This window comes from Glycine max, chromosome 10 (genome assembly GCF_000004515.6).
Source record: "Glycine max cultivar Williams 82 chromosome 10, Glycine_max_v4.0, whole genome shotgun sequence".
In the NCBI taxonomy this organism is placed as follows: Eukaryota; Viridiplantae; Streptophyta; class Magnoliopsida; order Fabales; family Fabaceae; genus Glycine; species Glycine max.
Window position 1 is genome coordinate 35,866,786 of NC_038246.2, and position 27,400 is coordinate 35,894,185.

The window sequence follows — 27,400 nt, forward strand, 5'->3', positions numbered from 1 at the left end:
TATTAAGACTAAAAATTATATTGGAATCGATTTTTTTTTATTTTTTTTGAATTAAAATGATAATTTTGAATTTCTAAATGGTTGAAATTCATCACGTTTTTATTCGGGTTTTCGGGCCGCAACCAAGTCATCAAGCTCAAGATTGAAGACGATTTCCATGAAGGCCATGTGGCTAATATTCTGGAAATTTCCGCGAAGGCCATCCGCGCAGGCCATGTGGCTAATATTCTGGAAATATCTGTGAAGGCCCATTGAGTTTTTGCTTATCCAGAACTTCCAAACAAAGGTTTATGGATTGTTTGTATATGTAAAAAAAAAATGGGGCAACATCATTCTTTTTTAAGGTTCATGTATACTATTTGATATTTGTATACGTGTCTGTTTTTTTTTAAGTTTTATAAAATGCTTTAATGATTTTAATTAGTATTTGCTCATAATTAATTTATTATTTGTGTGCTAGAGATTAATTTAATTATGAGTTTACAAGTATAATTATTATTAGTAATTATACATATAATAAATAATTAAATTAAATGGTTTAGTACACATATGATTATGAATTATTTAGTGTGTTTAAATTATTTATTTATTTAGTTTAATTGTATATTTGAATTTGATATTTATTTAAGCATGCAATATTAAGTTAAATAATTTATGGATGCTAAAATTAATTGTTAGAGAGCTTGCATGTTTTCTTTTATTGAATAATGATATGCATATATTATTTATTTATTTCTTGTATTTTGTATGATTTTATGATTATTGTACGTGAAAATTATGTTAAATAATATTTATGTAATGTTATTCAACTATTTGGATTATTGAGAATGTTATACAAATATTTGGATCTTTATTAACAATTAATTAATGTTAAGTGATTAATATAATTTAATTGATTAGAGAATAACCATAGCATCTTTAATTGATTAGGTTTATATATATTAAGTGTTAAAATCATATTTAAAATATTAGTTGTGATTAATCATAAGTAATATAATATAATCTACCCACAGGACTTTTATTACATTTGTATGACTAATCGGGATAAAATATTAGGTTATATTTCTTAATTTATCCATAAGAATTAAAGAAAAATTAATATAATTTGATAATTTTATCATAAGTTTGAATCTAATTGAGTAGGATTTTAGTCCACATACAAGTTTTATGTCACTAGGTTCATAAATTAATACATGTTTTACATTGGTAAAACATAATATTTTATTTAGTCTCAAATTATCTATAATGAGAATGTATGTTTGAACTTTGTAATTAATCAATTTATCAGCATTTCTGATATTAAGTGTGATATTCCTGAATTGAAAGGGGGCAATTATAAGGTTTGGAGGGAGAGAATTCTCCTTCATTTAAGTTGGATGGATATTGACTATGTCATTAGGAAAAATGAACCACTAGGTATTACTGAAACTAGCACTCCAAATGTTGTTGATCTTTATGGAAAAATAGCAAAGATCTAATCGTCTCTCTATGATGTTCGAAAAAACTAATATATCTGCTAGTATCCGTAGTTTTGTTGATTAACATAAAAAAGTCAAGGATTTTTTGAAGGCCATTGATGATCAATTTGTTATATCTGATAAGGCCCTTGCCAGCACCCTTATAATGTAGTTCTCATCCTTAAAGCTTAATGAGATAAGAGGAATGCGTGATCACATCGTGCGCATGAGGGATATAGTATCTCAGCTAAAAGCCTTGAAAGTTACCATGTCAGATTCTTTCCTAGTATAGTACATTTTATGTACTCTACCTGTGCAATATGCCCCTTTAAAAATCTCTTATAACACACATAAGGATAAGTGGTCAATTAATAAGCTATTGATTATGTGTGTTCAAGAAGAGAAAAGGTTAATAATGGAACAGGATGAAAAGGTGTATTTAACTGCTCAAGGAAAAAAGAAAGGGGATCAAGCCAAGAATAAGGGCAAGATTCCTACTCAATCGGTCATAAAGAAAGAGTCAAAGTGTTTCTTTCGCAAGAAAAAAAGACACATAAAGAAAGAGGACTCAAAATTTAAGAACTGGCTCAACAAGAAAGGTACTTCATTTACTTTTATTTGTTATGAATCTAATTGTGGTACAATGCTATGAAAGATGAAATGGATTCTCTAGCATCTAACCAAGTCTGGGATCTCGTCGAGTTGTCTAATTGTGTAAAAGCCATTAGATGTAGATGAGTCTTTAAAACAAAGACTCGCAAGGCAACATTAAGAGACATAAAGCAAGACTTATTGTTAAAGGGTTCACTCAAAAAGAAAGAATCAACTTTACAAAGACATTTTCACCTGTATCTAAGGAAGATTCTTTCCAAGTAACTATGGCGTTAGTAGCTCATTTTAACTTTGAGTTACATCAGATGGATGTGAAAATGGAATTCCTTAATGGTCATCTAGAGGAAGAGGTTTATATGAAACAACTTGAAGGATTCTTCTCTAGTGATAGGGATCACTTAGTTTATAAGCTTAATAAATCCATCTATATTGAAACAAGCCTCCCGCCAATGGCATCTAAAATTTCATGAGGTCATCACTTCATTCGGTTTTGAAGAGAACATCATGGATCAATGTATATACCAGAAGGTCAGTGGGAGTATGATTTGCTTTCATATGTTATTATTGATGGATTGTCAAGTGCACCAAATCGTTCCAAATAGTAAAGTTAAAACGGAAGTCTGAGTATCGTATCCACAGATACTTTGTTTGTACTTATATAGAGAAACATTTGATTAAGAAAAATATTTTGAAAAGGTTTTAGAAAAATAGTAATTTATATTGACAAAAAATTAAATCAAACAAGAAAAGAAATTAAATAAGAATTTAAATTGATTAATTAAAGATAGAAGAAATGAGAAAATACAATATTTTTGTAGAAGGAAATTCAGAAGATGAGAATGTTGGAAACTTAGCCTACTAGATCTACTCTTTGATGTAATGTTAATAATTTTCTCTATTTATAATTATTCTAATTTACACCTGTATCTACTAATATACTCTAACTTTAGTCCCTCCATAAAAGAGCCTAATTTATCTACTTTCTCTTTTAAATCCTTTTGCATAGCTAAAATAGTAAATTGTATTAAGAATAGATATGTATAGCAGACTAAACAAATATCAACATATCCCTGATGACTTTATTTAGATACCCTTTCCTAGTTCTATTAGAAAATAACGTTTTTCAATGCTACCCCTAAAACTTACCATGCAAATGGGTGATCAGACCACAAGCAATAATATTAAGCACAGGAAAAGATAAAGCAAATGTATTATTCATAAATAGACAGGAAGAAAAATTACATTAAGAGTAGTTGATTGTCAAGTTCCCAACAAAAGGGGTTTAGTCTCTCATTGTCATGGAGGTTTTACAATTGCAAGAGGGGAATATTTAGTAAAGGGGAAAAAGATAAGAAAGGGAATGGAGGGAAGGAATGACTCTCAATGTTTGTTTCTCCTTCTTTTAGTCTTTGCCTTCTATAAGGAATTGTATCCTGTTGGAATTTTTTTGTCTTTTCCTTCTTCTCTCTTCTTCTTTTATAGGTGCAGATTAGCGAACTTCTTGCACTAAGCCCGCCTTTATTTTTCTTAATTAATCATGTTTTCCTCAATTAGTATTATTTCCTTAATTAGCCTTGTTTTTCTCAATTAACTTGTTTTCCTTAATTAGCTCGCTTTCCTAGGTTTTATTTTACTCACTAAGCATCATAAATTCATGACTTTTAATATTCTCTACACAAAAACTTAAATGATGTTAATTTAACACTTATTTGCTCAAAAAGGAAAAATTAGGAGAGAAAAATTATAGATTCCTATATAATTTAACCTCAAAATATACTCATAATTAGCAGTTATCAATTATACGTGAATGATATTTTGCTTGCAACTAATGATAAGAATTTGCTATATAAGGTGAAACAATTTCTCTCAAAGAACTTTGATATAAAGGATATGGGAAAGACATCTTATGTTATTGGCATTAAGATCCATAGGGACAAGTCTTGAGGCATTTTAGGTTTATCTCAAGAGACCTATATTAACAAAGTTTTAGAGAGATTTAACATGAAAGATCGTTCACCAAGTGTAACTTCCATTGTGAAGGGTAACAAACTCAATTTGAGTCACTGCCTGAAAAATGATTTTGAGCGAAAATACATGAAGAATATTCCATATGCTTCAGTTGTTGGAAGCCTTATGTATGCTCAGGTTTGCACCAGACCTGACATTGCATAAGTTGTTGGAGTTTTGGGAAGATATTAGAGTAATTCAAGTATTAACCATTGGAAAAATGCAAAGAAAGTGATGAGACTCTTCAAGGAACAAAGGATTACATGTTTATGTACAGACAAACTAATTGTTTGGAGGTGATTGACTACTCAGATTCAAACTATGTTGGTTGCGTTGATTCACGAAAATCAACATCTGATTATATTTTTATGCTAGTTGGTGGAGTTGTATCTTGGAGAAGTGCCAAGAAGACCTTGATTGCTACTTCCACTATGGAGGCTGAGTTTGTTTCTTGTTTTGAGGCTACCTCGCATGGTGTATGGTTGAAGAGTTTTGTGTTTGGGCTTAGAGTTGTGGGCTCTATTTCTAGTCCATTGAAGTTGTAATGTAACAACTCTATTGCAATATTCAGGGCTAAGAACAACTAAAGTGAAAGTCGAAGTAAGTACATCGACATCAAGTACTTAGCCATAAGAGAACGTGTTAAAGAAAAGAAAGTTGTCTTTGAACACATTAGCACCGAGCTGATGATTGCCAATCCTTTAACAAAAGTCATGCCACCAAAGAATTTTAAGGATCATGTAGTACAAATGCGACTTGGTACCATGATGTGATTTCATTGTAGTACCATTGATATTTTTGAAACTCTTATTTAGTTTGATGTTTTCTCATGTTTTGTGCACATTTTCATTTATTTATTTTGAGAAATATTGTAACAACCATGCCTTTTGGGTTTTCATTTAAATAAATAAATAAAATAAAATAAAATAAAAATAGGTCATTAGTTCCCTCACTATATAAAGGAACTTTTAACCCTGAGCAGTTTTTACAAAACACCTTCTGTTCTTTTTATTTTTTCTTTGATGCACAAGAACCCTAATAGAACAATCAGAGGAAGAGCTCTAGAGAGCACCGGAAACACATCCATTGCTAACGGAGAACACTTGAGCGAATACATCGAGGTAAGGGATGAGTTACTCACGCTTGGGGATCATAATGAAAATGTATAGGGATCTCTAGAATATCAATTCTGGGTTATTTTGGGTTGTTTCTTTTTTAAAATTAAACTCTATTTTTCCTAAATTTTATTTACATATGTTACAAGTTTTAATTTCACGTGAATTGTTTGCCTATTTCAATGCTTTGATTTCAATTTGAATACTAATAATAATAATAATAATAATAATAATAATAATAATAATAATAATAATAATAATATGTATATAACCGAAAGTGGCATTCCAAGTTGATGTGTATGATTTATCATTTTTTTTGTGTCATGTAAATATAACCACTACGTGATGTGTATGATTTATGAGGTGTGATAAATTATTTTATTGGAATTGTGAAGTTGTGATTGAAATTGTGTATAAGTGACAAACATTTAGTATGTAATGAATTGTGAAATGCACTGGTGTTGAGATGTTGTATGTATTGAGTTGTGAATTATGAATTATGCAATCACACAATTGTAAAACCCTTTAAGGGTGACGAGTTAATGCGTGATGAGTTATGATGGGTTCCACAGTGGGAACCTGATGAGTTTAATTACTTGAGGCACGATGAGTTAAAATAATTTTAAAAAATAATTGAGATTTTAAAAATAATTGAGTAGTTGTATATATTGCATAATTCATAAATAGAGTCATGTGTTAAAATATTTTATGGGTTAGACTTGAATTAGGAAGGGAAGACCCTAATGGACTATTTGATCTAAATGTGTTATGATTCATACAAGTATATATTTATGTTTTTACCGTTTTTCCTTCCCCATACAAATTAACACAGAATTTCATTTTTTACGACTGCATAATTAAAGTTAGTTTGTTATCGTTTCAAGAATAATCCGTTGTCCAACAAGAAACCACGACTACTAAATTCTAATGATGAGTTAAAAAGTTTCCCCAACTAAACAATTAATTCCAATAATTGTTTTGCTACATTTTGTCCAATCGTCCTACCTTCCACACGGATTCTCTTTAACAAGAAACAATGACTTGTAAGTTGTTACTTGTAACAATAGAACCACATGATCCATCCATCCACAAGTACTGTTACTTTAGACTTTAGAAATAATTTTCCACATTACCATTTCAGCAACGTTTCAGTGTGAACACCAACATATATGGTTGTCATTATATATTGTCAAATGTCAAATTTTGTTTTTAATAAGCAAAATAAGGTATTTGTTGATATGCGTAGGGCACAAAGAATACCCAAACCAAGGTTACACAATATTTATATGACTATAAATATTAATTTTTTTTGTCGGTACAATATAAATATTTAGTAACCAAGGATAAATTAAAGTTTCTATCACTCGTTTTGTTTAGCCACCCGAGACCTGCCTTTCCAGCAATAAATACCAAACATTTACTCCCCACCCATCATATTATATCATCCCGACAATATAAACCACACACTGTAACAGCCAATAAATAATTCTCCCAGACCATTAATGCATTCTCCATGCAATTGACAATTGTAACTAATAAGTTGTGGTTTCAATTAGTAAGATATCATCGAGGTTGAATGAATGAAAAAAAATATAATTGAAAAAGGAGATTTTATATCAGAGGTGACTAGCTGTTTTAGCCGAGATGAGTTATCAATTAAGTCAATGTATCCTCCTAATAATAATATTTTAATAAAAGAAAATGTCAATTGAAATCAACAATGATATTAGGTTTTCTTATAGCGTGAGAAGACTTAGAAGTCCAGCACGGTGCGAAAGTATTTTCGCCCGTCGGGTTCATTTGTCCTTCCGCGTAAGAGATAGACTTATCTTCACATGTATCATACTGTATCCCGATCTATCTTTATTTTAATTAATTTGACATAGCACGTGAACTCATGCATGGAGCTAGTCACAGACTCAGGCCCCACCCACGCATAGAACTATAGGAGCCATGCATGGACTAAATAGTCGCGGACTTAACGTTTTTAATAAATAAAAAATTACTTTATTGGTTTGATGCTTCATAATATTTACTTTGGTGGACCTGCTGTATATGTGAACATTGAACAACAGGGTGTTGAACATAAATGGGTTTTTTTGAATTAAAAATATAGAAGGTATTTTACTGAAATATGGAAGTATATACATCAATTGCCATTTTAATATGGGTTTGCATTATTTGGAACCCTCTTTTTTTGTGTATCGTTGTATGTCTGTATTGGTTCAATTAATTTAATTTTGAAAGTATAATCAATTGTTAGACATATAATATGAGCAGCATTTTGAAATAGTTGACATTGTAGAAAAAATATGAATATATTATATATAAGTAAAACAGACCACTGATCATAAGCTAATGACCTAAAAATGAATTAGCAACAATTTTTCTAGACTTTTATTTTATTTTTTATGATCTTAGCGTATATATATTAAATATTGATTAATAATAGTAACTTTTTTATAAGTCTAACTTTATATATATATATATATATAGTGATGGATCCATAAATTTTATAAGTCGGAAATTTTTTCCTTCCTTTATAATTATTTAATAAATAATAATTTTAAAAAAATTATCATGTTTACACATAAAATTAAAATATATATATATATATATATATATATATATATATATATATATATATTTTGAAATGAAGAGAGATCAACTTACATCAAAAGCTCTAAAGAGTTACTCTTTGTTCTCAGTATTCATTCCTTGAAATCCACAAATATTACAAGAAAAAGTTGAATTGTGATTTTAGATTTTTTTTAAGCCTTTTTGAAAGCAAACAAAGTTATCGATTGGATGAAAAGTTTGGTAAGCCAGATGAACATTCTTCAGAAAAACACATTCAAGTTACGAAAACATATTTTATACAATAAAAGATATTTTCAATATCAAAATCAAATTCAAACCATAAGTTACTTAAAAAAAATAAGAGACAAACAAAGATCAAACACAAAAAGTTATAATTGTTGGTTTTTATCACTAAGATTGAGTTTAGTTCTCTTAACAAATCATCAAGTTCCACCAACTTATTACAAGTTACAAGTAGTTTGTCATGATCATTTCTGGCTCTTACAAATCAAGTTCTACCCCAAGTTTCAATCAATCCAATATTTTTTGTTCTATCAAGTCATTGTTTGTTGACTGTGTATAAATCATAAAAATTTGTTGTTTGTGTTTGCACAATGACTAATTCTTTGAACGTCTTATGGATGAGATTTTTTATTAACTATTTATTAGTATACATTGCAAAGAAAATTGTTAAAAATTTAGTATAAATAATTATTGTTTATTTTTGTGACATATAAGAAAGAGATTCTATATTTTAATAGATTATCAATGAAGCTAACATGTTGAAACATCATATTATAAATATTTTGTATAAAAATTTGTTAGTATATAGTTTTAGATGAATGGAACTATTTAAAATAATTTGATGGTATATTTTGTATATAATTTGTTGATATATAATTTTAGACTAAATTGAATTATTTAAAATAAGTTGAGAATCAAATTGATAATTAAGTTTATATTGTCCCGCCAACATGTGACATATCTGACATAATAATTTTAATATATATTGAGGTGAGAAAATTATGTGGGTCTCATATCATATTTTGATTCTCTTTGTTGATTTTAAATTTTGTGTTTGAAAGTGTGTTTATAACTTTTCTTTGTTAAATGCATATATGTATAATTAAATGTATTTAGTTATAAATAAGAAGTTTATTTAAAATTAATTTAATTATTTTTGTGTAATTATATGTTTTTCAGTTAATACAACAAGTTCAAAGTAAATTTTGTGAAGCCTCAGGCCAAAAAAGTTACTAAAGAATTATTTACGAAAAAATGAGAATTGTGGACGCCCAATCGGTCTAGTCACGAGACGACAAAGGATTTGTTTAGCACATGGCTCTTATGCGCAGGTGAGGTCGTGACTGTAGCTTAACTCCATATGGTATTTCAAAATAATTTAAATAAGGACAGATTGGAATACAATGCGGTACATGTGAAGAGAGTCTACACCTTGAGCAGAAGGACAGATGGATCCGACGGACGAAAATACTTTCGTAGCGTGCAGGACCTAATAAGGCTTCCCACGTTACCCATTCAAAATAACATTTTATTAATATTTAATCGTAAATTCATCTTATAAAAATCATGAAAACAATATCTTTTAAAAGGACAGCACATGAATAATTTAAAAAAAGACAACAGAAAAATCATTCGATTTTAGTACAAGTGGGGCCTTGGATGTTTACCTTTCAAGTCACATACAAGTTTTTTCTATATAAAAGCATAGTTTGAGTACATAGCAAATGCAATAACTCGGCACCAAATTAATCAAGAGAGGATGCATATGAATATGATGAAGAAGGTGTGTGGTGGGTTTGCATTAATAGTGCTGGTGGCACTAGTATTGCTTGTGATTCCCCCCAAGGCAGAGGCTGTGACTTGTAGCCCAGTGGAATTGAGTCCTTGTTTGGGGGCAATCACTTCCTCATCTCCACCATCAACTACTTGTTGCCAGAAGGTTAGGGAACAAAGGCCATGCCTCTGTGGTTACCTCCAAAATCCAAGTCTGAGGCAGTATGTCAATTCTCCTGGTTCCAGAAGGGTCGCTAGCTCTTGTGGGGTTCCCTTCCCAACTTGTTAATTACTCACTTTTTATTTCGTATTCTATGTTTATAATAAGGAAAAATTATTCCTTTGATTCTTATAATTACATAAACTTTATTATTTAGTCTTTACACTTCAAAAATATTCATTTTAGTCTCTTTGCAAGTATTTTTGGATTCCTTTTAATCTTGCTGTGTTACAAAATGCAGGGCTTAAAAGATAAAGTTTTTGTGATGACAGGAACCAAAAAGAATCCAAAAGTGTTTGTACAAGAACTTACATTTTTTAAGTGTAAAAAACTAAAAAGTAAAGTTTATATAATTATAAAAATTAAATGAGTATTTTTTTCTTATAATTAATAATATGATAATATAGTATGTAAGAAACCCCTACCCATTGGCAGGAAATTATATATATATATATATATATATATATATAAGAATGATATCAGTCAGTACCACCGGTCGAATAAGAAAGTGATCGATGCTGTTCAAGAGTGATCATATGTTAGCTTGAACAAATTAATATGATTATTATCAATGAGATATATGTTGAAGAAATTTGCTGTGTATTTCAGTTCTTGATCCCTTGGTTCATGAATCGTAGTCTATGGATCAATCTGTTATAATTTTGTACGTATGATTGAAAGTGATTTAATTGAGGTACATTTTGAGCAAGGCTCTAAGCATGTTAGGACTGTAGGGTCAATCCTCGTAAGCCCCTGTCAACCAGTTAGTTTATGACTTATGAGGATTATTAGGGTGAAATTTTGTTATGATTTTTTAAGGATTTTAACATCAATTAATTTATTTTTCTAGATTAATGAATAATTTAAATATAAAATGGAATATTTTAGGTTTGAAGATTTTGTATGGTAGACTTAATTTATTCAGATTTGGAATAGGTTCATAATAAATTCATCCTTCATGTAAGAAATGGGATTTTACTTTTTAGTTTGGTTTGGCTGGCAACACAAATATTCCTAATATTATTTCTATTATTTTATTTATTTTTGAACTTAAGACAAGGTAGCCCTCTTGTGGGTTGAACTAAATGCCGGTTATAGCCCCGTTGTTCGTCTAAAAACAGTAATTAACTACACTTTAAAAATGAAAATTAATAATTATAATATTAATACTTAAATATATTTTTAATCCTTTAAGCTTAGGTAATTATTCTTTTTAGTTCTTAAAAAAATTATTTTTATTAGTTCTTCCAATTTTTTTTGAAAAGTTACTTTTAATTCTTGTTTGTCCATTATGTTTATAGTTTCATACTTTGTGGTGCTTTTATCAACTATCAAATTTTTTTTTAAAAAAAATAATTTTTAGCGACTTTAAATCGATAAAATATTTTACTCATGGTTTGGTAACTATTTTTTACATATTCTAGTAATCGTAAAGAAGATAAATAAAAAAATATGAATGTAAAATTATTGTGATTTTTTACGTGATTTTAAAACTATTACAAATTATTTTAAAAAAAATAATTAAAAATATGTTTTGAACAATATAAAATTATCATAAATTGTAACAGTATTAACATAAAAAATAAAAGAGACTAAAAATAATTTTTTCAAATTTAAAAACTATTAAAATAGATTTTTTAACGAACTAAAAAATAATTATCTAAATTTAAAAAACTAAAAATATATTTAAACATAATATTAATATCAAATTAAACATAATTTCAAACTTAACTAAGGAGTTCCTCACTGCTCAAACCACTAATTATAAGCTGTTCTTTGACTAAGAAAAAAATATTTTTTATTTCATTAGTCCAACTCACATGTTTTGTCATATTATCGTAGTTCTTGTAACATACTTAATCCATTTTGAGAATTTTTGTTATAACTAATAAAAAGGATAATGAAAAGAAAATTAGATATGAACATTGGTATCTCTATTTTTTTTAAGACGTGTGAAATATTATAATTAAGATAGAAATATACATTAGATTAAAAAGCTTCAATATTTGTCATTGGCAGTGTTTCGAATTATTAAAAATTAGAAATGATTTTTACTATTAATATACAAGTTTTAAGGTCCATTCAAAACTTTTTCAATAACTATGCTTCAAAATAAATGTTAAATTAAATTGATTTTAATTCATCAACCAGAATCATTACTCATTAATATGGATCCTAATGCTTTTAAAAAGTAATATGGATATTTATTCCTTCATTTTAATATTTTTTATTTTCTTGATTGATTTTTCAAGTTCAATTAATCATTCTCAATCCTTCTTAAATTATTTCAATCTTAACACTGTTGACTTCTTTTTAGCTACAACAAAATATATATATATATATATATATATATATATATATATATATATATATATATATATATATATATTAGTAAATTATACTTGTTTTTCATATTTTTGAAACTTGTTACACTCACATCACTCATTGTTGTATCTCTACACAAATTTTTCCTAAAATTTGCATTTAGTTCTACATGCACCACCTGTACCAAACATTGTTACTTTTCTTAACAAGAATCGATCACATGTTGCGAAGATGTTGGTTCTACGGAATTTTAGGACAAAATACTCTCTCCCTCAACCTCTTTGATCTTCTTCCTCTCTTCCTCCCCTCCTCATCTCCCCTTTCCCCCTCACCTCTGAGTCTTTCCTCCGCACAAAGCTCGAGACCTTTTGCGACATAGTTCATCCAAACCAAACCTCAACATAGATATAAGGTTAATGAGTGGTTGAAAAAGAGGAAAAGAAAAAAGAAGAGAAAGAGATCATGAGTTTGAATATCTCAAATGATATTTATGACAAAATTAACCAACTAACATTTGTTGATAAAAAAAAGTGACAAGTTTCACTTTCCTAACATGACTATAATGTATTTTCTAAATTTTTAACATCATTTGAACAGTTTAGAGAGTTATAATTGAATATAAACCAATTTCAAATATATACAATTTATCTTTAAAAATCAAATTTATTTCTAACATGCATATGATATGATATATCATGATATGTTTTTAATATCAATTGAGTCATTTAATACTTGCTTTGTGTCTATTTCAATCTATATCATTTTCAATATCTTTAATACTAGTTTGAATTTGACTATACACCAATAAAGATTGACACAAGTTATGACTCTTAACCAAGTGATCAGGGTTCAAATTTACTATTATCTAAATTAAATAAATAATATTTTAGAGATAATAGTATTAAATAAAGTAAAATTAATTGAAAATTTTATTATATTTGATATCAAGAAAAAAAAAATTTCCTTATATTTAAGATTGAAAGCTTATTTTAAAACTTACATCGATCTATTAAAATCAGTGCAATGGTGAAGAAAATTTTAAAAACTACATATAAAAACTAGAGATTCAAAACTAAAGTCCCTTTCAAGATGATTATGAGTTTCCAATTTTTGATTTTAAAATGGAATTCAAAATGAAAACATGTTCAGTAAAATTGGGGTTGAATGGGTTTTTTTTATTGGGTTTTAAAACAATTTTTACCCTTATTTGTAAAACCAAAAAAATGGTTTGTGGGGTTTTGTTGTTAGTTTTAGACACCCCTTCATGTTGAACTATATCCCTTGAATATCAACAATTTCTTTCTCTGACGACTCTCTCTCCACGCAACCCTCTCTTTCATCATCTCATCGTCGTTCTTTGTCACTCACTGCTCGCTGGTTGTCGCCACCCACCACTGCCTGTCAGTCAATGAGTTCTCTTTCACCGACTCTCTCTCTCTTGCTAACCATCGCCATTCACCGCTCGTTGTGTATGTGTATGTGTGATAATGGGTAAGCAAAGACTTGTTTGAGAGAAGTAGATTTGAGGGTTTTTTGAAAGGGTTATTTTTTTTTTGTATGTGTGATAATATGCATGTGTATTGATTGATGAAAGAGGATTTCCTACACTACTGCTCTTAATGGGAGTAAATATAGAAGGGTGCAATTTTTTTGTCCACTATTGTATATATCAAAACATAACAATATGCTATAGAAAATGTTCAATTTAAAGTTGAAGAATTAGATTAAAACAATATAACAAAGAAATAAACATGTGTTTGGGTCATCATTAATGAGTACAACAAACATAACAAATTTTTGAGATTGAATTGTTTAATAATTATGAGACACAAATTAATGTAGCACCATAATTATATTATACTTAATGTGTAATTTTTTGCTTAATTGAAACTTAGCACAACTTCTAGAAACATGTTATATATCCTAGTTTATTATTACTAGTTATGTTTCTGTCATTATTTTTTTTATAGTTTAAACATATTATTTGTTGTACAATTTTTAATTTTTTAAATATTTTGCAGAAATTTAATTATTTTAATTTTTAATTAATTTGTGTTAATATAGTTTTTATATTATATGATTTTATAATGGAATGAGATAAAATAGAATATTTGATTTATTTTATCTATTTTTAATTTACAACAACTTTTTAAAAATTAAAAATCAAAATAAACTGAAACATATAACTCAAAACAAAAATTGATTTTAGTTTTTATGAATTTTAAAATTAAAAACAGAAAATCATCCCAAAGAGGGCTTTTGGTTTCACAAATAAATAAGAATAAAACTATTTTAAAAACTAATAAAAAAAATTCAATTCAATCCCAATTTTATCAAACACGTCTTATATTAAAATTTCATTTTATAATAAAAAACTCACAACCACTTGAACTAGGCCTTAACCCTTAACTCAAGCAAATAGACCAATACAAACCGGGTAATAAAACCCAAATAAAATCTAAAACCCTACCCATCGTTAGGGTTCTACCTCATGTGGCGCGGAGCCAGAGTCGTTTCCGGCTACCTCCGCCGTTTCTCGACGGCGGTGCGGCGGCGCATGGAAGACGAAGGTGACTGGCTCTACTCCTCCGAGTGGTGGGGCTCCGACTCCGACGATGGTCACTCTGTTCTCCGATCAACTTCCGGCAAGGGAAACGGCGTCGTTGCCGTCGTTGCATATCCCTCCTCCAGACCCGTGAGTTTCCTCTCGCTCTCTCTCAACGTTTTTGTTTCCTTTAAATTCTGTTTGCACGAAGCATTTTATAAGTTTCCAAATGAACTAGAAATTTCAGACAAATTAAATTACAGCAAATCAATAGATATCATGTGCACACTTGTTTCAAATTAAATGAAAATGATCATAGATGAAGTACTAAAAACATATATTGAAGTTCTGTAACCTAATTTAATTTAGTTGTTCTGTGTGAAATTCTTCGATTTCTGTTTTTTGGGGGAATGTGTCTTGGTCCCTGTACTTTTGGTCAAACTTGGTTTTAGACCCTATGAAATCAGTCGTCCAACTTTTGAAAATATGTGATTTTGTCACTAATGTTGTTAGTGGAGTTTCAAAAGTTGGAGGACAATTTTAATTGATTTGAAAATACAAGGCTAAAACTAATCTTAATCAAAAGTATAAGGACAAAAGCACATTTCTCCCTTTTTTTGATAGAAAAAAAATGTTTCATTTCTTTCATTTGCATTTTCTGCATGATTTTGTCAGTGAAACTTTGGGTTTTTGCATGGTTTTCAGAGCAAAATGCATTGGTCAGGAATGGAAAGATGGCTGCAGCAAAGGTGTGAGGAGGTGCATCCTGGATACAAGGATGGAGGGAAGCTGAGGATTCTTGGATACCAATGGAGGGTGCTTCGATTCAATGAAGTTACTCGCCAGAGCACCGCTAAAGTAATGGCTGCTTACCGTGAAAACACGCCCGGTGTTGTCTATCTCATGCAGCAACCACATTGCTTGGCTGTACCATGTACTTTTCCTAACTATTCTACAATGTGAATAAAATATGATTGTGATGGAATTTTGTTTCCTAGGGTCATTTTGCTGTTTTAATAAGTTTTTATATGAAAACTATGGAAGGAAATATGAGTATCAGATTGGGGCCGGATAGGGTTAGTTTTTAGTTAGTGATTGCTATTATGCGATGCGGTAAGATTGTTAAGATTAAAGCTGCTGCTAGCTTACTAGGAGTGATACTTGTATGGTGATTTATGTATTTTAATTATCTATTAATTTGAACAATCATTGCTTGACTTGGGAAAATTTGAGCACCAAAATTAGTGTAATCTATGCTTAATCATTGAATTCTGTCAAAGAAGTCTTCTTTGGATACCATGTTTTGTTGAGTCAGCATCTTTGATGGGATTGAAACCACCTATACTCTTTGTTCCCTTCTCTGTCTCTCCATTTAAAAACTGACACATTACTAAAGAATTAATCTCTCTTGAATAATAATATTCTCTAGGTTGTTAGTTTTCTCTACTAAGTTGTTATTTTTTGTTGGAGGGACTGTGAAGGGGACATAAAAAGGAGACAGGTGATTTGATTCCCTTTGCATGAGGGGATTTTCTTTGGAGGCTCCTGTTTGCCATTTGATGATGATTACTTCGTTGGCTGTCTAGAGCTTCTGCCAGACTTTTTGAGCCCTTAGGACTTGGATATCTTATTTTCTTGATTCACTCCTTAAATTAAGATTTGTTTTATGCTCACCACTCCATTGTTTTGGGCCATTTTACACTAATTGCTATATGTCATTGCAGATTTGATATTTTTATTTTGGTCATGGCCATGGTCATGGAATTTATTAAAAAAGTTATAGGGTATTTTTAAGTCATGATTCTTGATTTCCAATTTTCTGAGCATATCTATCCTTAGAGTTTGTTTTCAGTTCATATTCAATTAAATCCCAAGTATATATATTATTTGTTTAATGCCATCTTGCAGATGTGAAGAGTATGGTATCAGCTGGTTTGACTACTATAGCCTCATGTAGTTTTGATATCATCAGTGCACTGCAAGGAAAGAAAAATATGCACATTTTATGCATTGGGCATGGTGGAGGAAGTTTACCACTGTTTTTGGCAAGTCGAATCCAAGGTGAAATTTGTTGTACTTTATGGTTTTTTCTAGTTTTAACTTTTAGGTGGTTGGTTAAAATATCCAAATTAAAAGATTTTGCTTTTTGAGTGGAAAACAGAAAAGAAAACATCCATCATGGAAATATATGATATATCATTGTGTTTCAAAGGAAAGACAGGGATTTTTTTTTTTCATAGTTAAATCGTTAGTCACATCCTGCACTCTGATGGATATGACATGGAACCTTGGACATGGTTATTGTCATTGGCAAGCTGTAATGTCAATAGAAATGAACTGGAACATGTTCATATGTGGTATTGTGGTACCACCTCTATGACCTGAATTACGTGGATACATATTTACTTGGACCATCATAAATCTATTCCTTTCTCCTTCACCCCCTTTTTGCATAGACTGATTCTTGGTCTGGAGATGCTGAGTCTCATAAAGCAGGCCACTTGTATAGCATGCTTTTTTGTATGACATGGTTTTTGGATTTCTTAATGATTTTCCTCCTTGTTCACTTATATTGACAAATTTATGGTGGTAATTGATCTTTATACACCTTGGTTAATTTATGTGCTCTTTTCAGGTGCCATTGTCCATGTAGTTGAAATTGATCCCCTAGTTATCTCGGCCTCAATTCGTGCTATGGGGTTCCCGGGTTTCTCACTCATGACAAAATCAGGTGACAGGGCTGTTACAAAACCTGATATCATTGATGAAGTAATGTGGAAAGGAGTGCATGAAAGGATTTTCCTTTATGAAGCAGATGCTGAGGAATTTATTGTTAATAATACCAATGTATACGATATGATCTTTGTTGATGCTTATGATGGTGAAGATATATTTCCACATAAGTTATGGGACCCAGATTCACCATTCCTTAAAGCCCTGAGTAATCAACTTCATCCCAAACATGGCACTGTTGTGGTGAACCTGCATTCTGACTCTGATGTCTTGAATCATGATGGATCTGTTCCATCTGAGCTTGAGCAAATTTTACCAATGGGAAAGTATGTATCTCAAGTTTGCCGAGCATACAAAGATGTGCTTGTAGGAAAAGGAGGTTCTGGCCTTGCTTTTACTGTTGCAGTTCCTTGGGTCTGTAATACGTCTCTGATTGTGTGTAGAGGTTTTGGTAGGGATAGTAAGTATTTTAACCGGGACTTTGCTATTAACACCCTCATTTCCAAATCCCTTGAACTGGAACATGTAATGGGCTTACCATTCTCATGTTTGGAATACATAAAAAGAGGTTTTATTGTTGTTGGCTAACCGGTTTATCACAATGTTAATACTAGTAGTCTGCGTTCAGCAAATTCTCAATCAGTCTCATTTACTATGAAGTATGATATACTACTATTCTCCTATGTCAATGGAAAAACATATTTCAACTGGGTTCACATGATAGGATTTCTGTGCAGGTTTTTGGCATGAGCCTAAGGTTAATACATCTCCATCCATTCGGATTAAATTTTGAAGATATATTTTATTCATCCAGTGCTTTGATGGTATTAGTTCCGTTGTGCAATAGTCTCTCCGTCTCTAATTATAAGAATTTTTCAAAAATTTGTTTGTCTGTGTTTATAAGATCTTATTCTAATTTCTAGACGTATTAATTATTTTTTTTATATCCTTAATTATTATTTTTTAAAGAGAGAATAAAAAGCTAATTCTGGAATGATACTACAAATAATTAATAAATTTAATGTAATAATTATTTTGTAAACGAGTTGAAAGGATATTGTAATTAGGGACAGAGGGAGTGATTGGTTCAGAATAGCCCTGCATTAATTTTTCATGTTCCATTTATTACATTGGACAATAAAAGAAAGAACTAATAGTAATTAATTATTCCAAGTCTCATGAATAATGAAAACATACAAGCTGAGAACATGAAAATCCTTGCTTGTTTACAAAGCGCAGTACTTTAGCCTAATGTCATGAGCATTTTTATATATTTTTTGTTTCTATTAATTTGTTTATTTTTACTTTATTCAATTTACTCTTAAGTCATAAGCCCCACCGACCAAAAACAAAAGGAGCATTCGTTTGTTGCCCTCTACATTCTTCTATACTTCTTGTCTGACTGGCATTCAATTTTCCATTGAATACTCCGGACCTATGGTTTTGGTTTGAATTTGCAAAAGTTAACCGGGGAGCTTTTGAAACCTTGTCAACAATGACATTTTTTCCATTACCAAAATGAGAAATTTAATGGGGCATCTAAATGTCATTTTACACGTGCAGAATGTCATGTATAAGCATATAAGTATTTTGCATTTTGCATTTGCTTATCTTTATCATGTCACAGATTGAGAGAATGTTTTTGGTGGCATATGAAAATTCGTTGCTAGAGGGCATAGTACTGTTATCGCGAAAATGTTGTAGCACTCATTCCAATGATAGACCACACAGATAAGGATCAGATCCATTTGCAAACCTGATTGAGACTTCCTAACATTTATAAGTGTGTTTGGGAGTACGTCTGTTATTACGTATGTATTATCCTAAAGTCACGTCAAATAAATTCATTTATGTAAAAATTAAAATTTGTTGATTCAATATAACATGGAGAGAGAGAGTATACTCGCGTTGGATAATGATAACCAAACACTCGAACGCACTTGCTCAAACATATCTTAACCATTAGCACCAAAGTGGGAGAAAAAGGTTTTGTTTTGAATTGAACCTTAGATTGAATAAAGGTTTGATACATGCTTACATATAGAAGAAACTACCTTAAAGCGGAGTAAGACTAACCTTACAGTATTTGTACTCTTCCTTCCTCTTTAACAAAATTTCTTTTCTCATAAAAAAAGAAGAAGTAATAATCGCATCGGAAACTTCCAACCAATGAGTCAAAGGTTTAGTTGTTGTAGTTTTGCTTGGATTCCACGTGAAGCCAATGTAGTTGAACATGTAATAGTGATGAATACCAACTTAATTTTCTCCACTTGCACCTCTTTTCAATGTGTTGAATACTTGAATGTTACAACCACTACTTGACAAGGATACTGAAAACAGAATTCGCATTCAACATGCTAAAGTAAGAGGCAAGATTTCGACAGAAGCAGGTGAATAGGCTAAAGCAATAGGTGTGAGTAAATAAATTAGAATGGCAAGTAAGAAAATAATAAGAGTCAGTTTTATGACAATGTAGTTTTGTTAGTTACCGTCTGCAACTGCATTGGAGATTTCTAGTTAATAATTTTTATTAAATTAAGATTTCTGTTCATACCAGAAAACACACTCAATAAAGAGTCCTAAGACCAGAATTCAAGAAAACTCAAAAAATAAAAAATTATTGTGTGACCTAACATGACTAAAAAGGATCACGCCTATTTACGGAATATGTCATCTAAAAACTATTCTATTGGACTCAAGGATCAAATATCCACCCGCGTCAATCGAACGGTTCAGTTTCTATTATTAATTTGACATTTTAAAAAATTATAAAAATCGTGTCATTTTAGTAAACCTAAATAAAATTAATAGAATCTCTTCTAAACGTTTACTAAGAATAAGACAATCACGTGGTTATTTAATAGTTATCACGAAGAATAAGGATAATTTAGGTGTGAGACTTAAAAATAAGAAACATACGTATTTTATATTTCAAAAAGTAATCTTACTAAATTTTAATAGAATTTATTTTAAAGTAATAATTTTTTTTAAGGTTTCTTTTAAAGTATTAATTAAAATCTAATCTGGAAGAATTAATTTTTTCAAAATAATCTAATAAAATTAATTTTTAAACAAAAACATAAATATTTATTTTTAAAGATTTTATAGGATTTACAGTTAGAATTAATCATATTAAGAATAAATGTATTATTCCATAATAGGTTATGTAACAAAAAAAAAAGATGTTTTAATAATAGGTTCTTTTGGACAAAAACAACAGAGCAGAGGCCCAAAAGAAAGGGACATTGAGGTATTAATTTGAAGTAGAGTTGTCAAAAAACTTTAAAAAAGGAAAAAAAAATGCCATGGCATCACATATCAATTATTGCCCAATATCCACTGGAGATTTATCCCACAGAGATTGCTCAATAGCTTGTTTTTTTGTTTTTCTGATAATTGGCTTCCCAATCCCATAGTTCTCCCTTACCAGAAAGGATTTGAACTAATTAACATTTTTAAAATTGGGTATATTATTGAATCGGTAAAATCGGCAAAGAGATTACTTTCAAGTTTTAATTTTCAATTCGTAGTTCATAAGTAATACTATTATTTTAATGTTTAATATAATAATCTTAAGCAATCTTACAGAAAAATAACACAATATTTATAAATTTATAATATTAAAAATAAAACTTCACTGATAAAAGCCAAAAATATTGTTTAGGTGAAAATTGTAGCTTTTCGGATAAATTGTACTCCCTCTGCTACTTTTTTATATGTCTTTTGAGGTTGTTAATAAATTTTCTTTATTCTAATAAAATAATGATGCCTTTCCTTTTTTTTTTCTTTTTTTCTCATTCCACGATAAATGTATGGTTTAATTATATTTTTTATCTCTAATTTTTTTATTTTTGATAAATTTTACACCTAAAAAATTAATTTGTCATATTTTATATTCAATTTTAAGAAACTTATCAATTTTATCCTTTATCATTTTATTCTTAACATAATTACATTTTTTATTGTCAAATTTTACATCAAACTTTTTATTTTTTGACGAATTTTCTCTCTAACTTTTGTTTGACAAATTTTACTTCCAACTTTATTTACGGATAAATAATAGAAGATAAAATCTATAAGTTTCTTAAAAGTTTGAATAAAATTTTTTAAAAATTAAAAATTTAAGATAAAAATATAATTAGTCTAAATGTATGTGTTAAATAATTAAATATTAAAAAATAAGTAAGAGTATAATTGATAAAAAAAATAATTAATATAACCGTAAACTTTAAAATAACAAATAAATAAAACATTTTTTAAAATCCAACATTAAAATGAAACGAAGAAAGTAATAACTCAATTTTATTAAATAAAAACACATGGAATCAATTTGGTTGCTTTCTCGTCAAATATACCTAATCTGCCTGGTTTGGAATCACTTTTACATTAGTGACTCGGAAATCCAAATTTAATTCATACAGCTTTTTTTGGTAACACCCTCTAATAAGATCAAAAGAACATCCCAAGCACAACAAACATTTTAGTGTGGAGGTATTTTGGGGCCCTGTGGTCGGGAAAAATTCTTTGTGGGGACAGAGATGGGGATGAAAAACCCGAGTAGCTAATTCAGGAATGGGGACTATGCTCTCCATTTCGTAGGGTCCCCGTATCCCATATATATAAAATTTTACTTATATACCCTCACAATGTGTAACATAAATATAAATGTTAATATAATATTTTACTAGTAAAAAAAATACAAAATAAAATTATCATATATATATAAATAATATCTCACAAGTCACAAAGACACAAACATTATCCAAACCCTAAAACGATGCATCAAACATTCAGATTTGACTTCCTTCTTCACCTTTGTTCCTTTTTCACTGCTTCACCTTCGTTCCTTCTTCACTTCTTCACCGTTCGTTTCACCGTTTCACACTGTCTTCACCCTCTTCACTTCTTCGCTTCTTCACCATTCCTTTTTCATCATTCGTTTCATCGTTCCTTCTTCACTGTTCGTTTCAGCTGTGAACTCGTGGAAACCTTCATTGCACCTTTTTCTTCATCGAGTCGCACCATGCATTTTTGGGTTTCGCAACTTCGAATTGTTCTTCCTCTGTTGTATGTTCTTCCTCTATTTTATTTATTTCTGTTGTATTTTTTATTCTTTGTTCTACTGCTAGCTTATTGTGATGTTTTGGTTTGACTAATTCATTGAGTTTAAAATTTGTAATCTATCAAAAAGAGTCAGATTTATGCATTTACAATTTTACATGACTCATTTGTAAATTTTATTACTGGTTTGTTGTACAGAAAATGGGTATGCCTATTGATCCATCTGTTAATAGTATTGCTCCATTAGAAACACAACAAGTTGCTAATGACGCACAAAGCAATTCGGTGGAAGAAGCAGAAAATTCTCCAAATATAAAAGAAATTGAAAATGTTGAAAGAAGTCCAAATAAAAGAGGATTAACTTCCGCTGCTTGGACCCACTTCAAAAAAAAAGAAAATAGAGGAAAAATGAAAAGCTATGTGTAAATATTGTGAAAAGAAACTTGGTGGTGATACAAGATCAGGTACGAAGCATTTGCACGACCACATTAGAACCTGTAAGCTTCAAACAGTGAGGGGTCCAAAGCAATCAATACTAAAAACTCTTCAACAATCATCATCTTCAGTAGGAGATAGAGGCGAATCTATTTTAGTTGGAAACTATATCTTTAATCAAGATGCTGGTAGGATGGAATTGACAAAGATGATTGCATTGCATGAATACCCTCTTGCTATGGTTGATCACATTGGGTTTCGAAGGTTTTGTAATTTTGTCCAACCTTTGTTCAAAGTAATATCCCGTAATACATTGAAGTTGGATATACTAAAGTTCTATGAGAGTGAAAGGGAAAAAACTATGAAGTTAATTCAAAAAAATTCAAGTCGCATAGCTATAACAACGAACATGTGGACTGCATTGAATCAAAACAAAGGCTATATGACTATTACAACCCATTTCATTGATAACAATTGGAATTTGCAAAGTCGGCTTATGAGGTAAATAATCATTCACTTGAAAGTTTTATGATTTTAATTTTATATAATTGGTAATATGTGTAGTTATAGTAACATGTATTCATAGAACTTGGTTTTAAGATGAATAATTATTTTATTTTAGGTTTATGTATGTTTCTGCACTGCATATTGCTAAAGTTCTTGCAGAGATTATAATTGAACATTTTTTTGAATGAAATCTAGATAGAAAGGTATCTACAATAACTTTTGATAATTGTAGTACTAATGATGCAATGATTCCTAAAATTCTTAGCAAGTTTGGACGTAGTTCATTTATTTTAGGAGGGACTTACTTCCATATGCGGTGTTGTGCCCATATTTTAAACTTGATTGTGAAGGATGGAATGTCAATTATCCATGATTCCATTGAGAAGATTAGGGATAGTGTTTCCTTTTGGGTTGGAACACCTAAGAGGGAAGAAAAAATTATTGAGGCTTGTGAACAATTGGAAATTCCTTATTCAAAGAAACTAAGGATGGATTGTATAACTAGATGGAATTCAACTTATTTAATGTTTGTTTTTGCATTGCCATATCTTGAAGTTTTCAAGCGTTTGACTCAACGAGAGCCTCAATATAAGTCATTGCCAAGTGATGATGATTGGAAAATGGCAACTGAAATTTGTGAGAAGTTGGAAATATTTTATAAAGTTATCGAGTTATTTTTGGGTACACAATATCCAACTTCAAATGTTTATTTTCCAAAAGTGTGTGAAATTCGATTGGCTTTGAATGAATGGATTTTTTCTTCTAATAGCACCATTCAAGGTATGGCTGACAGTATGATTCCCAAGTTTGAGAAGTAGTGGGGCATGATCAATGGGGTGATGGCAATAGGGGTTATTTTGGACCCTAGGTTGAAAATGAAGTTGCTAAATTATTTTTTCCCTCTCATGTATGGAAGTGAAAGCACAAATCAATTCAATAAGATGACAAAATTATTAGAAAATTTGGTTTCTGAATATCAATCTAGGGAAAAGAGGACTACTTCTATTTCCACTTCATCTTCAATAGTGTCTGGTTTGGATAATAATGGTGGAAAGGTTGATTGGAGTTCTGACTTTTTAAAATATGTTCAAGAAACTTCTTCTGGTGATTGTGTTAAATCTAAATTGGATTTATACTTGGAGGAGCCTGTATTGTTTAATCAATCAAATATTAGTAACTTTGACATTTTGGGATATTGGAAAAACATTGGACTCAAGTATCCTACTTTGCAAAGGATTGCTAACGACTTTCTAGCTATTCCTATCTCAACGGTTGCTTCAGAGTCTGCATTTAGCATTGGTGGACAGTTTATGACTCCACATCGTAGTAAATTAAATGAAGACATTGTTGAGGCATTGATGTGCTCTTAAGATTGGTTGCGTAATGAGATTGAAGGTAATAAATTTAATTTTACTTGTAAATTTTTCTTCTAAGCAATTAATTTATTTTAATGATTGTATAATTGTGTCATTAGGTTCCTTAAAATCAAAGATGGAATTTTTCTCAATAGTTGACTATGCAGACACAACAACGCCAACGGTATGAAAATTTTATTATATTAATTCATGACTTTTTTATATTTTCTAAACACATATTTAGATGTTTCATTGTGTAGGTTTGATGTTGAAGATGTTTCATTGCACTTGGATGAAAGTATGAAGACTTGATTCAGTATGATGATGTTAATTTATTGTATGAAGACTTGTAATGTTATGCTAATTTTATTATTTTATTGTGTAATACTTTAACATTAATGTGTACTTGGATATTTCTTAGATGCTTTTATGCTTGTGTGATGTTATTACTATTATTATTGATTTATTTTGGTATTTTTAGTTAGGGGTGTTCGTGGTGCGGTTTGGGCGGTTTTTTTTTTCAAAATTACGTCTGAACCAAACAATAAATTAACATGCAGTTTGGTTCGGTTTGGATTTTTTTTTAAAAATAAAATCCAAACCAAACCAAACCAATCTATGCGGTGCGGTTTGGGCGGTTTTTTTTTTTTTTAAAATTATAAAATCTTGTTTATAATCATAATAAAAATTAACATGTTGTAGATCTAAATATTCCTTAAGAAAATAAAGTATAAAAACATAAAACAGTCAAATAATTCAAGTAATTCATAAAAATCTGCTACAACAATAATTCAAGTAAAACATAAAAACATATGAATAATGATTCCAATCTTCCAATTCTTCATCCTTAGTCTCCAATAATTGCATGTCAAACAATCCAAGCCTTCATTCTTCATTTTGCAGAAATTAAAACATTCAAAGAATTAATATTTCTTTTAATACTCAATCAGTACTCAGTACTATTATCTTTGAATTGAAAATGTAAAGGAGATGTGTCATCCAAATCCAAATCCAAATCTATTCATGCTTCCTAGAATAACTCTGACTAGAACAACAAATCATGTCATACAAACACCTTCACATACTAATCAAACATAAATTTTTGCAAATCTCCCCTACAATAATTTTTTCCTGAAAATCTCCCCTAACCAGCAACATATATATAGTTATATACTACATGACACAATCAATCCTTAGTAAGTTAATTAGTAATCTTATCATCAAGATCAAAGGCAACAATCCTTAGTAAGGTTAGGGTTTTGAGGTGCGCCACTACCCGCTAGTGCTTGTAGAAAGAAGAAGAAGAATATTAGGGTTTAGGGTAATGGTAAGTGAAACGTGAATTGTGTAGTCAGTAGTGTGTAAGTGAAACGCAACACAAAAATAAGTTAAACGCAAATAGTGAAACTGAAACGCAATCCACACCTAATGGGTAATGTCACACGTACTAAACTAAAAATTAAAAAATATATATAATATGTAAATATGCGGTTTGGTTTGGATTTTTAGCTAGAAACCGAAACCGAACCAAACCGCTCGGTTTCTATAAAAAAAACCAAACTAATCTGAAAACTCGCGGTTTGATTTGGATTTCGGTTTTTTTTTTGCGGTTTTCCGTTTGGGTTGGTTCGGTTTTGAAAACCCCTATTTTTAGTCATGTTTAAAACTTAGAATTAAACCTTAAATTTATTATTGTTGAAAAATTATGATAAAATAAAAAAATTTGTATTTTTTTATAATTTTTTTACATTTTTTAATGTAAAACAGGGTTTTCGCATGTCTCCGCGGGGAGTCAGGGAACAGGGACGAAGAGCAGGGTAAGGTTCGAGAACGGGGAGCGGGGGATACTCCCCGCCCCCGCCCGGGTGCCATGCCTAGTATCACCTACCGGATTCACGTGTTCCTTAGTTAGAATTAGAAACAACAATGAGTTATAAGATTATAAGATTGGTTGAGTAATAAAAAATAAAAAGAGAGGAAAGTTCAGGAATTTAATTTTTTGTTAAAAAAATTAACAATTAACAATTAATATTGATTAATAAAAAAATAATCATTTTTATATTTGATAAGATTGAAACTCGAAACCAAAATTTTTACTTTTCAGTATAAGCCATATCAGTCCAACAAGGAAAATTACATAAATTCAATTATTCAAACAGCATTTACTCAACTCTGCATACCCTTCTTTCTGTCTTTATCTCCTCATGTATATTCCCACTGCCACATCTGCATTTTTTTTGTTTCTTATACACGTGAAAATTCACTATATTATTCCCATCCTGTCCTTGTCGTCGTACCTGTGAATCTAACATAGGACTTTGTTGCTAATGTTTGCGATATTGACACATCAAACTCGAATACCAATCTCATGTTAACTGACTCAACCCCATTTCCACCATTTTTCTGTTTACAAATCTTTAATCACTTCAACACAAATCACACTTTTGTTTTTCAATAGCCTCCACTAAAAATATGTTACAAAGTTTTTGAAAAAATGTCATTATTTGATGTTAAAAAGTTGATAAAAATAATATAAAGAACTCCGTATATCGTTTTTTACCTTGGATTCAATCAAGAAAACCTTAATTTTACGATAAAACTTTTGTGAACTTATAATACAAAACCATAGTACCTAGTACTCGAAATTTTTA

General features: G+C 30.0%; 1 protein-coding gene across 1 annotated transcript; it reads left to right on the forward strand.

Moving 5' to 3' along the window:
- Nucleotides 1-14,508: 14,508 nt before the first annotated feature.
- On the forward strand, nucleotides 14,509-18,023 carry LOC100797575 (uncharacterized). Its single transcript, XM_003535935.4, has 4 exons — nucleotides 14,509-14,808; nucleotides 15,364-15,592; nucleotides 16,567-16,719; nucleotides 17,294-18,023. The coding sequence occupies exons 1-4, from the start codon at nucleotides 14,605-14,607 to the stop codon at nucleotides 17,977-17,979; spliced, it is 1,272 nt and encodes a 423-aa protein (XP_003535983.1). The 5' UTR covers nucleotides 14,509-14,604; the 3' UTR covers nucleotides 17,980-18,023.
- The last annotated feature ends 9,377 nt before the right edge of the window (nucleotides 18,024-27,400 follow it).

Coding starts and splice junctions, on each gene's coding strand:
- LOC100797575 (XM_003535935.4), top strand. CDS start 14,605: ATGTGGCGCGGAGCCAGAGTCGTTTCCGGCTACCTCCGCCGTTTCTCG. Junction 14,809..15,363: donor CATATCCCTCCTCCAGACCC/GTGAGTTTCCTC, acceptor CATGGTTTTCAG/AGCAAAATGCATTGGTCAGG. Junction 15,593..16,566: donor ACATTGCTTGGCTGTACCAT/GTACTTTTCCTA, acceptor GCCATCTTGCAG/ATGTGAAGAGTATGGTATCA.